The following is a 17,173-nucleotide window of genomic DNA, read 5'->3' as shown; positions in this document are numbered from 1 at the left end:
CCATGTACACTCCTTCCTTGTGCTCACCCGTGTCAGCCAGGCTGGTGACCTACCCAGTGCTGGACCTGCGCCACCGTCGCCTTGCCCTGCATGCCTAAGTGGCCGCCCTGCATTGCCTGGCCTGCCACCCTTCCGCCGCCCGCCCTGCACAGCCCCGCTGTATATAGCGGGCCACGCTGCTCCCACAGCTCTGGCTGCACTAGCTCCGGCCCCGGGGGCCAGCCTGCCGCCAACACCCCTCACGCCCATGACCGCAGCAGCGCTGCCCCCCCACCCCCCACCTCCTGTGCCCAAGATGAGAGTTCCGGCACCTTTTTTTTTTTTTAGAAAAAAAGCCCTGCATATACTTGAACAGTAATGGATCCAATCGCTAAGCTTGCTGTATTTAGATGGCTTCAATACCTACCAGGATTCTGTACTGATAGGCTCCTGCTTTTGCTTGCCACGGAAAGGTTAAAATGCTTGGTTGTAGAACAATAGGAGAATAGATATCCACTTCTTGTTGATTTTGTGCAGGAACAGAAAATGTGTGAACACCTCCATCCTAAAAGAGTAAATATGCATTAAGTAAATATTTAACTTCAGTGTTCTTTAAAACCTATTTTTATTGGGTAAGATGCAATAGACAGAGAAGCGTAGGACTCCTTCACATACTTTACCCTTCCCTCCCTGTCCTACCCCAACCCACCAACATTAACCTCCATTTATAAGAGGGTTCACAAGAACTTGATTCCTAGAGATTGCTCTTCTCTGTAGGGTCATAAGTACCTTTCAGAGGGTCTCTTGTAACTCTGAACAGTCACTAAGCGACTGGTCATAAGCTCAGGACTACCAGATTGGTTCCAAATGTGTAAATGAAATTGATCAAGATTTCACCTTCAAAAAAAGTTGGAAGTAGATTTTCCTGTTTGGAATGGGGAGAATGCCATCCACCATGGAACTAATTTAATGGCAAGTATACAAATACTTTTTTCAAGCATCATACCTGATCTACAATAGATGTTAGTTTTGCATTAAGAATGGTATGTCCTTCTTTTATTGCTTTTACATAGTGATATGAACCATTGAGAGAGGACTGCACAACTTCAAAATATTCTTTTGAGAAGTACATATCAATTCTGATGTTCTGAAATTAAAAAAGAAATGGTTATCAAATACATTTTGAATAAAAACATATCTTAATAAAAATACCATTAATATAATCTGATGCCACAAGAAAAATATATGTTCGGGTTTTTTAAAAAAAAATCAGTCAGTTGGAATCAATCTTTCTATTGTCATTGTATTTCAAAATAAGTTGCATTATGTATGTTCCACTTGCATAAGGATATCAGAATGGAAGAAGAGGTAGTTGTGCAAGTTCTGTTATTATCAAATCCACCCTTGTAATGATTACCATGTTGCTTTTTAATGTCCATGCAGTTAATGTTTTTATGATTTGCTCTATGATTTACCAAATATTGACGTTAGTTCACTATCAACTCCCCCTTTGGGAGATCAGACAATATTTTCCCTCCTTCAATCATCCATTCTTTAAGGTTTCTCAAGACAATGAAAAGCTTGAAAAAATATAGTAAGGAAAGTGAAAATATGGCAAATGTACAACCATTCCAACAACTGAAATAAAAAAAGCTAATGAACTGTTATGATGTTCAACATGAGGTCATGTTGCCTAAACCAGACCTTATAAGAACTACATATAAACTGCTATTAAGCACACTAAGAAATTGATATTTTTACAGGACAAGTCTCCTTATAAAACGTTTGTGCCCTATAGTTTTATTGAAAGACTTTTAATTAGTACTTTACTTTCAATATACATATGCGTAAACCTGTTGTCAATTCAAAACAAAGGAACTATAAAGTGACCATTGCCATCTTGAACATTAATAAACAAGAATAAACTTCAGTATGTTACATCTGCTTAAAAAGTCTGGACTTCTGCTTCTCAACAGATGATCTATGCTCTCAATTTTCCTAGAAAATTTTACTGTTTCCATAAAAGAATATCAAATATAGAGCTGCTGTTAAAAGTGCAGATGGAAAGGCCAATTTTTAAAAAGTAGCAAAAATTACTTAAGAGGAAAGAAATAGCTTCATGTTGGCGACTGAAAGTAATAAGTTGTTTCTCATCGGTTGAGCTAATATTGGTTCCTTTATTCACACGGCATCTATGTTCTGTTTTCACTCTAATCTTAACCTTACTCCTGATTGAAATTTCTCATCATTATCATTATGCTGTATACTTGATGAGATTTTTTTTCAGAAAAATGCTTGTCTTTCCCTTACCTCAGATAAATACACCTTATTGCTTGATTTGTCATACACTTCAATAGTGATTTCATAGAACCTCTCAGTTTCCAGCACCCATCTCTTACCAGGATGAACTGAAAATCCTGCAGAGCAAAAACACTGAAAGTCACACAGTTCCAGAATACTCACCTGATCAAAACACATCAGAGTGACATTAAGTGTGATTCTATATAAACTTTTCTGTAATGGGGAAATATTTCAAAACCTTGCTGTTCAGCAGAAAGTTATTTTCCAAATTAAAAATTCCGTAATCTTATATATGAGTCAGTAATCACATATAGGGGACGTGGTGGCTCAGTGGGTTAGGACACTGAGCTTGTCGATCAGAAGGTCGGCAGTTTGGCGGGTCGAATCCCGAGTGCCGCATAACAGAGTGAGCGCCTGTTACTCGTCCCAGCTTCTGCCAACCTAGCAGTTCGAAAGCATGTAAAAATGCAAGTAGAAAAATAGGGACCACTACAGTGGGAAGGTAACAGCGTTCCATGCACCTTTGGCGTCTAGTCATGCCGGCCACATGACCACGGAGACGTCCTCGGACAAACGCTGGCTCTTTGGCTTTGAAACGGAGATGAGCACCGGCCCCTAGCACGCATGTGCGGGGGAACCTTTACCTTTACCTTACCTAATTACATCTAAGGGTTGTGTAGCCACTTCAAAGATTAAATATAGAAACAAAGATGGAACAAAAATAACATTGACTGCACTCTTGGACAACTTATGATGTAATTTATGATAACCTGTCTGAAACATGCAATGATAAGAGCATACAATATCTGAGTTACAGCCCTCCTCCCTCTGAAGAATATAACAATGTGAGCAATCAACTTAATAATGGTAATAAAACAAAGAACTGCTGAAATCATAAAAAAGAAACAAAGTTATAGAAAATGAAGAAGCTAAAGTGCTCTGGGACATTAGAATTCAAACAGACAAGCACCTGCCACATAATACCCCAGACTTAACAACTGTCAACAAGATGAACAAAAAGTCTGGATAATGAACATGGCAGTACCTGGAGACAGGAGAATAGAAAGGAAAGAACTGCAGAAAACCACAAAATACAAAGACCTGCAAATAGAAGTAAAATGACTGTGGGGAAAAAAAGCAAAGATGGTGTAATAGTATAAGAGTAATAGGAGCCTTGGATGCATTTCCAAAACATGTGGAGCACTACTCAAACACCATCAATGTTGACAAAACTGCCATCAGTCAACTGCAAAAGGCAATTTTACTTCAAACAGTTTACATCCTGTTTAATATGATCAAACAACATCTGCCTATCCCCAGGTTATTGGGAAGGCCTCAATAGCTGGATAAAAATGCAAAATACACTCCAAACATCTGGATGACTGTGCAACCAGTCATAATAATTTAATTTATATGCCATACCAGCTCCCAGCAAGTCTACGCATTTATTAAGTACATGGCAATATAAGTATACATTTAATATGGAATTAATTAGATTTATTAAAATAATATATGAAGTTATTTATTTCCAAGGCCAATTAGCATGGTGTACTGACCTAGGTATCCTGGGTCCACAACAAAAATAGTGCCATTTGGTAATTTAGAAGCCGCTTGCATAGATACACTTACAAATCAGTTAAGGATCCAAAAGATAGACAGTGATAACAAATTACTATTGTTATATGAGCAAAATCTGTGATTACCTAATTTTAAATACTAGAAAGAATCAAAGAAGTCACACTGAAAATTTTGTTACATTAACACCTCTTATATTCTTTGCCCTTTGAACAAGTCAAGAGTATTGCTACTTAATGAGTAGTAGCGTATCCTGGAAAGATAGTGGCATCTAAACACAGGGTGGCTAGTTTAATGATTATTCATTGTGCATGATATGTAAAACCACACAGAAAAAGGATATTTTTGTGGGAAAGTACAAGGTTTGCTTGTCCCCGCTGCAATGCAGTGACTGTGCATGTTGCCTGATCCAACCTGGCAACCGGCCAGGCTGTATCTCCCCCAAGGCTGAGTGTGCTGTTCTGAAGTTGTAGCTCATACTGATCAGAAGGCATGATTAGTTCTGTCCAAAATGCAAGACAACATTAAGAAACAATCAAAGTGAAAATGGTGTGACTGAATGCTTCCAACAGAAAAAAAGCAACATACAAAAGCTTTTGTGCTTATCAAAGTATTTTTATAAGAAAAACACAGCATAGAAATGTTTCCTTTGTACTATAAAATATCACTTTACCTATTTATTATAAAGAGTCACAGTACACAGTTACATAAGAAGGTAACAGAACAGTAACAAATATTCTTACAGCTGAAATCCTCATTGCTAAAGTCATAGGTTTTAGGAAGACAAAAATAAATGGATTCACATTTTTTTGTAAAAAAAACCAACCCTGTTTGATTTATTCAGCCTGTAAGAAAGACTTGTTTTGTTTATGTTAGCTTTCCGTTCTCCAAAGCAAATGTCTTATATCCTTTGGCACATATTAATGAGTTCATCTAAGTTTTTAGATATAACGGAATCAAAGTAAACAACAGATGCTAACTGGTGAAGTGAAGATGACCTGACATATGGTTTTATTAATAAACTAGAACAGTGTGAATATAAATTTTATATGAATATTTTATCAACGATATGGATCCAATCAAATTTGTTGTATTTTAAATCAATGGAAAATATTTTCAGTGATGGCTTATTTCTCCCACTGATTTGGGGGTAAATTAAGTGCAGTTATCCTAACCTGAATTAGTCAATATTACCTTAATTACTTTAAATTTTTAAATTTAATATTATTAATATTTTGAGTTTAACTTCTATATCTTGAAAATGGGTTTAGCTTTCTTAACATTAATTCACTGTTTTTTTTTTACTTTTTTCCCTCACTTAGCATATCTCCATGTAATTTATCCTTTAAGAAAGTTAAAATTTAAGAGAGATTCATGAACCATAAAAATTGGGTCCAAATACCAATGGAGTGTAATCTTATTTATTTTTTTTACAACTAAGTTGATATTTATAAACTGAATGGCATAAAGATGTTGCTAAAGATGTTGCATAAAGAACTATCTCTCCTGACATACATATTTCCTCTAAGCTCCTTTGAATAGCAGGATGGAAAGGGATTGAACATTACAGTATCAAAAAATATTCTTGAGATTAGATAGGAACTGAAGTATGAAAATATTGCTTCACTGATTCTTTAGAATAGGTCAATAACATGGTAGAAACTTAATTCAAAGCCATAATATACAGTTCAGATGTGGGTCTACATTACCCATTTTTTCAGGCAACCCTTCACTACCCAAAGTAATGAAGATGCAATTAATTAGCACAATATTCCTATTATTTTTGTTTCTCTTCTCTTCCCCCTCTCCCATTCCCCATACAAACCACGGACTGACATTTGCAGGAATTTACTCAGATTTATATGATGAAATTTAATTGAAACAAATCTTTTAACTCTCAAAATGTGCTGATTAAATATGTGCCAAACTAAGTATTAAAGGACACAGGAATCTATCTGAGCAATGACTCGTGGACTATGTTATGATTTTATTAACTTAACATAGTTGTACCATTATATTACAATTATATAGATATGCAGGAAACATATGTAAAATATTATAGCTAGACATAAAGACAAACCTGTCATTTTCCCTCGCCTAATTTTCATGACTTTATATCGTGCTGACATTCCTACCAATAGGTAGACATCATAAGCAGGATTTAAAATGATATTTTCCAAAATAAACAATCTGACTTCAGCTCCTGGCACATTCTGTTGGTTAAAAGAAAAAAAAATAATTTAAAGAAACAATCATAAACATGCATTTTTAAATATATATTTATAAATATTTAATTCACAAAAAGTGAATTTTTAAAAAACAAAGCTGCCGTATGAAGTTACTGCTTTCCTACTTCTACTATTAAGTTACCGCTTTAATAAAGAGTAAGATCAGCTCCTATTATCTTTTGAGAATAAATATTAACAAAATGAAATTAAATAATATCTGCTGTTGTTTTGCATGGCACAATGGTTATAAACTGAAAATTTCTAATCCCTTACTATAAAACAGCAGTGTGTGTTTTGTACAAAATACAACATGTCATCTATATTACAAATTGTTTATATAAGAACAATTTTCAGCCATTATTATAAGTTGGTCTATTATTCTAATAATGATTTATTAGATGTAGTCATTATATTGCATTTGTGGAACTTGATGCAGAATGGAGTAATTTGGGCTATTTTTTTTTAACTCATCTAGGGGTGACGATCCTCTCAACTTGTCCCAGTAGTGACGGCTTTCCAGAAGCAAACAGAGGTCTTGCAGAGTAATTTTTTTAAAAAAATTGAGCTTTTGGCTTACTTAAGATGACACTATCTTGAGAATTTTTCCTTGTGTTATTAGATTTTTAGGTTGCATGTTGGTGTGCTTTTGATTTATTCTTCATACTGTAAAGTTTAAATCTTTTATTTTGGATGCTTTATATCTTACTTTATAATGTTAAGTGTTTCACACCTGCAGCGGTATATAACAAAAAAAAAATCAATCAATGGTCTCCAGTTCAAAATGCTCCCCAAAACTATGTTTTTGATATTTAATAAGGAGGTTCAGTATTTTTTGAAGGATGGGATAGTTTTATTTGAGCTCCTTCATAGGCTTTTGCAGCATTTTAAAGTAAACGTTTTGATAACACAAGACAATTGCAAAAGTAAAGATGTAAATTCTAAGGAAATTTACATTAGGAAAACCATGCAAAGTTCCTGAAAAGATTCAAGAACAAATTACAAAATGTTTGATCAGAAAGCAACTTAGAACCAGTTGAGTTTTAGGTTTCAGCTTAGATCTGTCAAACATCAACTGTTACTAATTTTATCTTTAATTAATTTGAACAGTACTCTGAAGGAATGCAATGGACAGCTCTCCCATTTGTTCCTGCCTAGCATAATCTGTAATTTTTAGCCATTAATGACATAGGTTTCATCAATGGAACTGCTTTTTCCAAATTATAGACATCACCTTATGTACTAATCCTAGTCCTAGCCATTAAATGTTTAAAAAGAAAAGGACTGTAAGAAAGTCAAGAAAAATACTCAGGGATTAGAAAGTGAATGTTCAACCCAAATAGAATCCTCCTGACTATGTTGTACTAGTGGCAGAGCTGCAAAATCAATATTTATTATAGATAGCGTATTTTTATCTTGAAGTATCTGAATACTCAGAGGAACTATACTTGGAAAACAGTGCTTTTAATTTGCAATTTTTAATCCGTAAAAACCAGGAATCTCACCACTAGCTTTCATTAATGTTCTATTTACAGTATTATATAGCTTACAGAGCAAATTAATTAACAGGGAAAATAAAAAGCAGTGTTGAGAAAAAAAGCAATAGTTAAGTCTGGTGCAATTTTTGTTCTTATTTCTGGACCTCCTCTAATTCTAATAATTGGCTTGCAGGGTAAAAGGTACAGATTCAAATAGCTGGAATGAGTAAATAAATAAGCAACGTAGCTGTAATCCACCTGTGGCTGCTAAAATTCCAAAGCTAGACCACTCTGAACAAGTGACTGCAGTTTTCTGCCTGAAGGCCTCAAGTGGGTTAAAACTCAACATTACTGTAAGAAACTAAGTACATGTTTTAAGAAGAATCGACTTTTGACTCTGGGATTTGAAGATAAAACTGATTTGACTCAAGAAATATTGAAGCTGTAAGGTTTTTTTTTTACATTTGTTAATGTACTGTTGTTGTTAGTTGCGAAGTCGTGTCCGACCCATCGCGACCCTATGGACAATGTTCCTCCAGGCCTTCCTGTCCTCTACCACCTTCTGGAGTCCATTTAAGCTCACGCCTACTGCTTCAGTGACTCCATCCAGCCACCTCATTCTCTGTCGTCCCCTTCTTCTATTGCCCTCAATCTTTCCCAGCATTAGGCTCTTCTCCAGTGAGTCCTTCCTCCTCATTAGGTGGCCAAAGTATTTGAGTTTTAGCTTCAGGATCTGGCCTTCTAAAGAGCAGTCAGGGTTGATCTCCTCTAGGACTGACCGGTTTGATTGCCTTGCAGTCCAAGGGACTCGCAGGAGTCTTCTCCAGCACCAGAGTTCAAAGGCCTCAATTCTTTTGCGCTCAGCCTTTCTTATGGTCCAACTGTTAATTTACTATGTCACAGCAAATTAGGAAAAGAATATTTTATGAATATTTGTGTCCCAGTATGATCATTACAAGGATTTTAAGGTATTTTAAAAACTGGTGTTAAACTTAGGGCAGGGATGGACAATTAATTCTCCCAAGGGGTCACATGAGAAACTGGGACTGTTGACTCTGCTGCCAAAGCTGCACCGACATCCCTTGACCACTTGACCAGCAATGCCCCACCTGATGCCGACACTGCACTAACACTCCTCCCCCCGCTAATGTCCCACCCCAACCCTGCCACCACTGCTGGCCTGATTGGGACTGCCTGTGGTCTGGTCTGGATCTGGCCCCTGGGCTGTAAAATGCCCAGATCTGTCCTTGAGGGAGGTGGTTGTATTGTTAATATCCCTGTGTTAAAAGAAAGTCTGAGGTCATTTTTGTTATGTTTTCTTAATGCATAATTCTTTTTGTCACTTTAATTTCCTTTGTTATTCCATTTTCTTTTCCCCTTTACGTTAGTTTGCATTTTAATGGATGATGTTGAAATGCAATAAATATATTTAAATAGGAAGGAAATTGGCTATATGTTTTAATTCTATTGGGAAGTACTTCAAACGTTTAGGTTCAGAAAAGGCCAAAGAAATAGTTATGAACAACGACTAGCACGCATGTGCGGGGGAACCTTTACCTTTACCTTTAGAGAACTTATTATCTTCCAATTTCTAGCCTAGTACATTAACCACCACATCAAATTGGCTCTTAGACCCCAATATATTTGCCATTCATGCTTACTATTGAATTATGCTGTCTTTATACTACCTAGGTATTGTTTAATTTATTAGATTTATATACCGCCCTTTCCCGAAGGACTCAGGGCGGTTTACAGGGCGTGTAAAATCAAACCAATACAAAATACAAAAGTTAAAAAACAATTGAAAAGATTAAATTATCCCTGAAAATAAAAACCCCAGTTAAAAATTCTCAGCCTGGGCCGGAGAGCTCAAAGAGCCAGGTCTTCAGGTCCCGGCGGAATGAACGAAGGTCAGGGGCAGTCCTGAGCTCCACGGGCAGCTGGTTCCAGAGGGCAGGCGCACCCACAGAGAAGGCCCTCTCCCTGGGTGTTATCCACCAGCAATCTTTTACCAGCGGCACCCTGAGAAGACCCTCCCTGTGTGAGCGCACTGTTATGGTGCTTATATGAAAATTATTAAACATATTGTGCAAGATTGCTGATGACATGTGTTCTCTGGTTCCCTAGATCTTCACAAAGCAATGCCAGAAGTGGATCACCTGGATAGCTGAATTGGACACCCAATTATGAGGCCATTGCTGTACCCCTGTAGAAGTTTTGTATATAATTATGTTTGTGTGTGTATGTGTTTACTTCTCTTTTGTCATGTTTTTATCACGTGCTAAATAATAATAAATAAGTATAGGTATAATGCTAATGGGTATCACTTTATTTGGATCATAGTACCATAACCATAAAGGAGGAAAAATATTGGTTGGGAAATGACTATGATAAATGTACCACTTAGTAGTAACATACCTTATACACAGTTTCCTCTATTCTTGCTTTGAGTTTTGAACTCCCTGTTTTCATTCCAGATACTAAGACAATATCTCCTTGTTTTGCAACTTTCTCCATCTCTAATATATATGAAGGTGGTATATATGTTGATTCAGAAAATTTCAGAATTCTGTTAAAATGTTAATTATTTTAGATGTTAATATTAGTTATTCCTTTATAAAGATTGTGAAACAGTTCCATAGGCTCTATGTGACTAAAATAAACATTATACAAAGCACAATAGAATAAAACATAAATACAAGCAGTAGCAAATATTAATGAAATGGGGTTTTCCCCCTAGCTGATTAATCATCAAGTAAGCCTTTCAGAAAAGCCTGGTTTAACTATTCCATGAAAGGCCATAAGAATGCAGCCATCTTTACCTCAAGTAACTGTCTTCCCAAAGAAGAGAGGCAACACCCCTGAATGACCTCTCTTGTCATACCTGCTGATAAAATGGGACATTCCACAGGCATTTCCTTTTCATCTGCGTTGGATGGACAGAATATACTCAGAAATGCAATGTCTAAGATACCTGGTTCCAAACCATGTAGTCATTATGAACAGCTGTTTTAATACCTTTATATTACACTGTCTTGTGTGTTATACTGTATATTTACCTACAACATAACAGATGTGGCAGGCTGCTTGGTGTTTCTGAAAATTCTTTTGAATATTACTTCAGGAGGAAGATGAATAGGAAAAAGAAAAAAATAGTTTGAAAACTGATCAAAACCCAAGTTATTTTAGATGTGGATGAAAATATATTTAAGACCATGTCCACAGACCCAAAGTAATCTAGAAATAATCAAATGGAATTTAAAGTTCAGGGTGGCTGACATATCGCATTTATCTGGTAATTTTCTGGAATTGTTGATGAAAGTTTCAAAGATGCTGGTTTCACCCATAAATCTCCACTGGTTGCTAGCTGACTTCCAAATAATAACTCCATAAATCCAGTATGATCTGAATGATAGCATCATTCTTCCCAAAAGTTGTTGTTGTTAGCTGCGAAGTCGTGTCCGACCCATCGCGACCCTATGGACAATGTTCCTCCAGGCCTTCCTGTCCTCAACCATCTTCTGGAGTCCATTTAAGCTCAAGCCTACTGCTTCAGTGACTCCATCCAGCCACCACATTCTCTGTCGTCCCCTTCTTCTATTGCCCTCAATCTTTCCCAGCATTAGGCTCTTCTCCAGTGAGTCCTTCCTTCTCATTAGGTGGCCAAAGTATTTGAGTTTTAGCTTCAGGATCTGGCCTTCTAAAGAGCAGTCAGGGTTGATCTCCTCTAGGACTGACCGGTTTGATCGCCTTGCAGTCCAAGGGACTCGCAGGAGTCTTCTCCAGCACCATAGCTCAAAGGCCTCAATTCTTTGGCGCTCGGCCTTTTTTATGGTCCAGCTTTCACTGCCATACATTGCAACTGGGAAGACCATAGCCTTGACTATACGCACTTTTGTTGACAGGGTGATGTCTCTGCTTTTTAGTGTGCTGTCTAGATTTGTCATGGCTTTCCTCCCGAGGAGCAAGCGTCTTTTAATTTCTTGGCTACAGTCCCCACCTGCAGTGATCTTGGAGCCCATGAAAATAAAATCTGTCACTACCTCCATTTCTTCTCCATCTATTTGCCAGGAATTGAGAGGGCCGGATGCCATGATCTTGGTTTTCTTAATGTTTCCCAAAAGTTAAAATATCCAATATTCTCAATGCCTATTTATTTTATAATACCGTAATTAGCTTTTAAATTTTTTTATTCATCTTGAGCCTTGGTGGAGCAGTGGGCTGATGCCTCCTTAAGTAACACCAGCTGCCTGCAATTATTGCAGGTTCGCATCCCACCAGGCTCAAGGTTGACTCAGCCTTCCATCCTTCCGAGGTAGGTAAAATGAGGACCCAGATTGTTGGGGGCAAAAAGCTGACTTTGTAATAATGCTGCTGGGGGGGGGGGGCGAAAGCCCTAACAAGCAGGCATATACATAGAATGAAGGCTATTGCTAAGCACATTGAGTTGTGCTTCTTAGATTGTAAGCCGCCCTGAGTCTTCGGAGAAGGGCGGGATATAAATGGGATTAAAATAAAAAATAAAATAAAAAAATCTTTTTATCCCATTTAATTCTAATACATCTCTTTTGATATTTTTGCTTTTCTTTAAAGTGTATATTAGCTAAACAAAATGTGTCCTTATGAGCTGATATTCCACCAAGATTATTTATTAAATTAGACAATTGTATAAATGTAATTATGTTGGTAACTAACAGGACTTATTTTAAAATCTTACAACTAAAATTTCTCCAGAACTACTATAGGTGTAACAAAGCATCAGAAGGTTGAAAGGAAAAATATTAAAATAGTTAAAAATATGCAAACAGCATTTAAAACAGATGAATATAAAGATGAAGCTAAAACATTAAAAATATCATTTCTCAATACAATAAATGTTTGCCTCTTCTATGAGGGGAATGTAAAAATCCAATGGAATTTTATACAGTTTTGTACAATTAATAACTATGAACCTGATTCAAGATAGATGCATGAATAATGGGAAGGTCAACAGAGACTCCCAATTTTGCTAATTGTCTTTGTAACAATTTACCTGGCTTTGGCTGATGCATCTGTTTTGATTTTATCTGGAACAAGATGCACTCAGTATAGTCATTAACGCATTTGTCATCTCTCAACTAGACTACTGTAATTTGCTTTACACAAAATTTGCCCTTGGAACATCTGGAAATTTCAGCTCCTACAGAATGCTTCTAACCATCTGATAATGGGACTATTATTGTCATATTTCACTGGTAATATATGAGCTACACTAACTACAAGTATTTTTTTAGGTTCTATCCAGGTGCTTGTTAACACTTACAAAGCCCTATGTGGTTTAGGATTTTCAAAACATTTATTCAGAATTGAATCTGAATAAGTAGGGTCCCTATTGAGATAGCTGCTAAAATCAAAATCAATAAATACAAAAAAAATCAGAAATGAATAGATCTCATTCTTATGGCGTAGAATATTATTCCGTCAATGCTGCTTCCAAAAAGATAATGACAAAAGAGATACTCTGTGGATAAGCTGTTTTACAGGAGGGGAGCTCCTGCAGAGAATGGAGTGGGCATTTCATAAAAAGCCTACCAAATAAGTATATTGGGAAACATAGTTGCTTGCATAGTTTTGTGGGTGGGATATTATACTTTGTAATTGGGTAATTGTTACTTGTTTGTTCAAACTTGGTTTCACTTTTGACCTGCTGATACTTTGTAACAATAAACATGTTTTTTTTAATCTTTATGTATTTGAATGGGCAAAAGAAGAAGCTAGCACAACCGTGGGAAAAGCTCACCTTTTGCAAACTGTATAGCCATTTACCTAAGTCTACATTTATGCACATATTAACAATTGAATAAATTAAACTTACTGCAGTGCATTATGGAAATCTGAGAATTCATTAGTTTCCGAGCTTTTCACAATGGTCCACTCAAAAGCAAGTCCTGCCAATGTGCTAAAAGTGTTTCCTTTAAATAATTGAATATCAACACAGTTAGAATGTAAAGACAGTTTTCCTTCATTTGCAAAACTATCTGCACAACCACAATGTTTGGGAATTACAATGAAAATAAGGCAGAACAGCACACACACAAAATGATCAGGTAAATTCATTTCAGATGTAGTTGGCAACATGACTAAGTGTAATGACCTGTGGAAAGAGGAATAGAGGCAGAACACCATTTATCTCATAGAAAATACAAATTTGTATTAAATATTCTATAAATGTATACAAGTAGTAAAATATTAATATAAATATAATAAATGTATCTATATTAGATGCATCACATGATATTTGATTTTTTTAAAATGGAAAGATTTTAAACAGCAACTAGGGAAAATTAAAAAGGGTAGGGAAATAATCTTCTTTTAGTAAAACTGTCAATGCCTCATCAACCACAGAAAGTAAAATTGCAACTGATTGTTTGCAAGCACATTTTCTTTTCATGGACACTAAATATAAATGCTCCGTATCTGACTGCAAACGCCAAATGATCAAATACCATGATCAAATGCATGTAATCCTCTGCAACATACATTTGGCTTTTAAAATGCTACCAATATCCCTATTACTGATAAACAGTTATGCAGAAATTGCATTTACTCTAAAAATAAATGTCCCTTGATATTTGTCACAGCTGTGATTCGCAAAACAAATTAGATCCCTAGGATACCTTATTTGCAAAAAAAAAAAAAAAAATTCTATGTAAATAATTGCTTAATGTTTTTTTGAACGCCATCAAAAACATCTTAGCATAAGTTGCCACAATAAATCTTAGGAAAATTCAAATCTTTGATTTTTTTTTATGATATAAACCATCTTCTTTCAACTGTTTGGAATAGAACACATAGAATTTCTATCTTGGAAATCTGGAAGGTAGTTTTCATATATTATTATTATTATTATTATTATTATTATTATTATTATTATTATTATTATTATTATTTAAATTTATATGATGCCCTTCTCCCTAAGGACTCAGGACGGCTCACAACAATAAAAAATTAAAAAACATAGAATACAAAGATTAAAAAAGAATTAAACAATAAATAGGGAAATAAAGGACAATTTAAACCAATAAAAACCAAATTTAAAAACCATGATGAGTCCAGGCCCGCTTGTTGGAACAACCATGTCTTCAGGTCACGGCGGAAGGATCGAAGGTCAGGGGCCGTCCGCAGCTCCAGAGGCAGTTCATTCCAGAGGGTCGGCGCGCCCACAGAGAAGGCTCTCCCCCTGGGGGTCGCCGGCCGGCATTGCCTGGCTGATGGCACCCTGAGGAGGCTGACTCTGTGGGAGTGAACCGGGCGATGGGAGGTTGACATTGGCAGCAGGTGGTCTTGCAAGTACCCCGGGCCTAAGCCATGTAGGGCTTTAAAGGTAATTACCAGCACCTTGAATCGCACCCAGAGGGCAACCGGAAGCCAATGCAGCTCGCGCAGGAGTAGTGTAACATGGGAGTAATGAGATACTCCCATAAGCACCTGCGCGGCTGCATTTTGCACCATTTGAAGCCTCCGGGTGCACCTCAAGGGCAGCCCCATGTAGAGAGCATTGCAATAATCCAGGCGAGAAGTGACAAGGGCATGGGTGACCGTGCATAGGGCATCTCGGTCCAAAAAGGGGCGCAACTGGTGCACCAGGCGAACCTGTGCAAAGGCCCCCCTGGTCACAGCACTTAGATGATCCTCCAAATTAAGCCGTGAATCCAGGAGGACACCCAAGTTGCGGGCCCTTTCTGAGGAGGGCAATAGCTCCCCCCCATCAAAAGATATGGAACATGTTGGACAATACGAGATGCCGGTATCCACAGCCACTCGGTCTTGGAGGGGTTCAGCCTGAGCCTGTTCCTTCCCATCCAGACCTGCACCGCCTCCAGGCACCGGGACATCAAGTCAAGGGCATCACTGGGTTGGCTCGGGGTGGAGATAAACAACTGGGTATCATCGGCATATTGGCGATACCTCACCCCAAAGCCATGGATGATCTCACCCAGCGGCTTCATATAGATGTTAAAAAGGAGGGGGGAGAGAACTGACCCCTGAGGTACCCCACAAGAAAGGGGCCTCGGGGTAGATCTCTGCCCCCCTGCCACTACGAACTGCGAACGGACCAAGAGGTAGGAGAACCATCATAAAACAGTGCCTCCCACTCCCAACCCCTTGAGCCGTCACAGCAGGATACCATGGTTGATGGTATCAAAAGCTGCTGAGAGGTCAAGTAGGACCAGGACAGGGGAGCAACCCCTGTCCCGGGCCCGCCAGAGATCATCTACCAGTGCGACCAAATATTCTCCAATATATCTGGAGAATATTTACAAATATTCATTAAGTGTTACTTCCTGACTTGAACAAGAATTTAAAATCATTAATATTTAATAATATTGTGGAGGGGTGTCCAACCTTGACAACTTTAAGACCTTTGAACATGACTGGTTGGGGAATTCTGGGAGCTGAGGTCCACAGGTCTTAAAGTTGCCAAGGTTGGATGTCTCTCATATAGTATATCATAGAGAAAACAGATTTCTATGAGTAAGTGTAATGGACAGGTATACAAGATTGTATAACAGTATAAAAGGAATTCACTCTCTTCATAGCATATTAATACTATAAAAAGGAAGACAAATTTTCTTAAAATATTACTGAAATCTAAACAAAAGCAAATCAGCAATATACAATCATGCACATGAAAGAGAAAAATGTTGTCCTTCTAGGGATTAAAATGTTGAATTGGTGATACATTAGATACCTTCAGAATCTCGGGCTTGAATTTTCAGCTGAAGTGGTGAATCCTCAAGATACAATTCCTTTGTTGTAGATACTATGTGAATAGTATGAATAACATCAACTATAGCATCACAGCGAAGAATCTGGCCAGTCACTTGACGAAAAAGAAGAAAACATTGATACTAAACTAGTCAACACTGAACATTAATACAGTCTGCAGTTTAGTACAGCATTCTATAACTCAGTACCTAGATGTTTAGGGCTATGACTCTCCTACCAAGCTGTGCAGGAATTTTGTTCAGAATTGCTGTATAAGAAAAATCTTACATTGCAACAATTTGAACTGGAGCATGCAGGAGAGTGTTTGTAACATGGTTCCTTCCAAACTGCTTCCAGCTGCATTTTGATGCACACAATTGGAAATCACTGGCAAAGCAACCACATATCCATGCCTTTTTTACAGTTCAAAAGGGGCACTTCATATATGCTATTAGTCCAAAGCACCCTTGTGTAGTCTTAGTATAAAATCTGACTGATCTATGCTTTTAGGAAAGTTGTGAGCATTACTGTCAATCAAAGAAGACATTTGAGGTGATTTTATATAATGCTGTTTAGTGTTTGAATGCATTACAAATAACTTTCAAGATATGCAAAATTCATTTATGACTATACTGGTGCATAGCAACCTCCTGTAACAAACTTTATATCTTAAGTGACATTCATATGTACCTCCACCCTGTATGCTGTCTCATCCCCACCTGTAATAAGACCCACCACGGTAGTATCATCTGCAAACTTAATTATCACAGTAGATGGGTCGGATGATACACAGTCATATGTGTACCATCCAACCCATCTATTGCAATAATTAAGTTCGCAGATGATACTACTGTGGTGGGTCTTATT

The 17,173-nt window shown here is 37.2% G+C and overlaps 1 protein-coding gene across 1 annotated transcript in view; it reads right to left on the bottom strand.

Annotated features, from left to right (window-relative positions):
* The window catches only part of NUP210 (nucleoporin 210), a 92,245-nt gene that overhangs the window by 54,217 nt on the left and 20,855 nt on the right, over positions 1 to 17,173 (bottom strand). Inside the window, exons 3-11 of the mRNA XM_083351701.1 lie at positions 16,290 to 16,421; positions 13,413 to 13,509; positions 9,977 to 10,127; positions 5,936 to 6,068; positions 4,201 to 4,357; positions 3,837 to 3,907; positions 2,290 to 2,396; positions 986 to 1,126; positions 407 to 544 (exon numbers count right to left, since the gene is read on the bottom strand). Of these exons, the coding sequence (XP_083207827.1) occupies positions 407 to 544; positions 986 to 1,126; positions 2,290 to 2,396; positions 3,837 to 3,907; positions 4,201 to 4,357; positions 5,936 to 6,068; positions 9,977 to 10,127; positions 13,413 to 13,509; positions 16,290 to 16,421 (1,127 nt within the window). The remainder of the gene's footprint in view (positions 1 to 406; positions 545 to 985; positions 1,127 to 2,289; positions 2,397 to 3,836; positions 3,908 to 4,200; positions 4,358 to 5,935; positions 6,069 to 9,976; positions 10,128 to 13,412; positions 13,510 to 16,289; positions 16,422 to 17,173) is intronic.

The sequence above is a fragment of the Vipera ursinii genome, assembly GCF_947247035.1.
Source record: "Vipera ursinii genome assembly, chromosome: 2".
Classification (NCBI taxonomy): Eukaryota; Metazoa; Chordata; class Lepidosauria; order Squamata; family Viperidae; genus Vipera; species Vipera ursinii.
The sequence above is the reverse complement of the archived record's forward strand: the minus strand, read 5'-3'. Positions and strand labels throughout refer to the sequence as shown.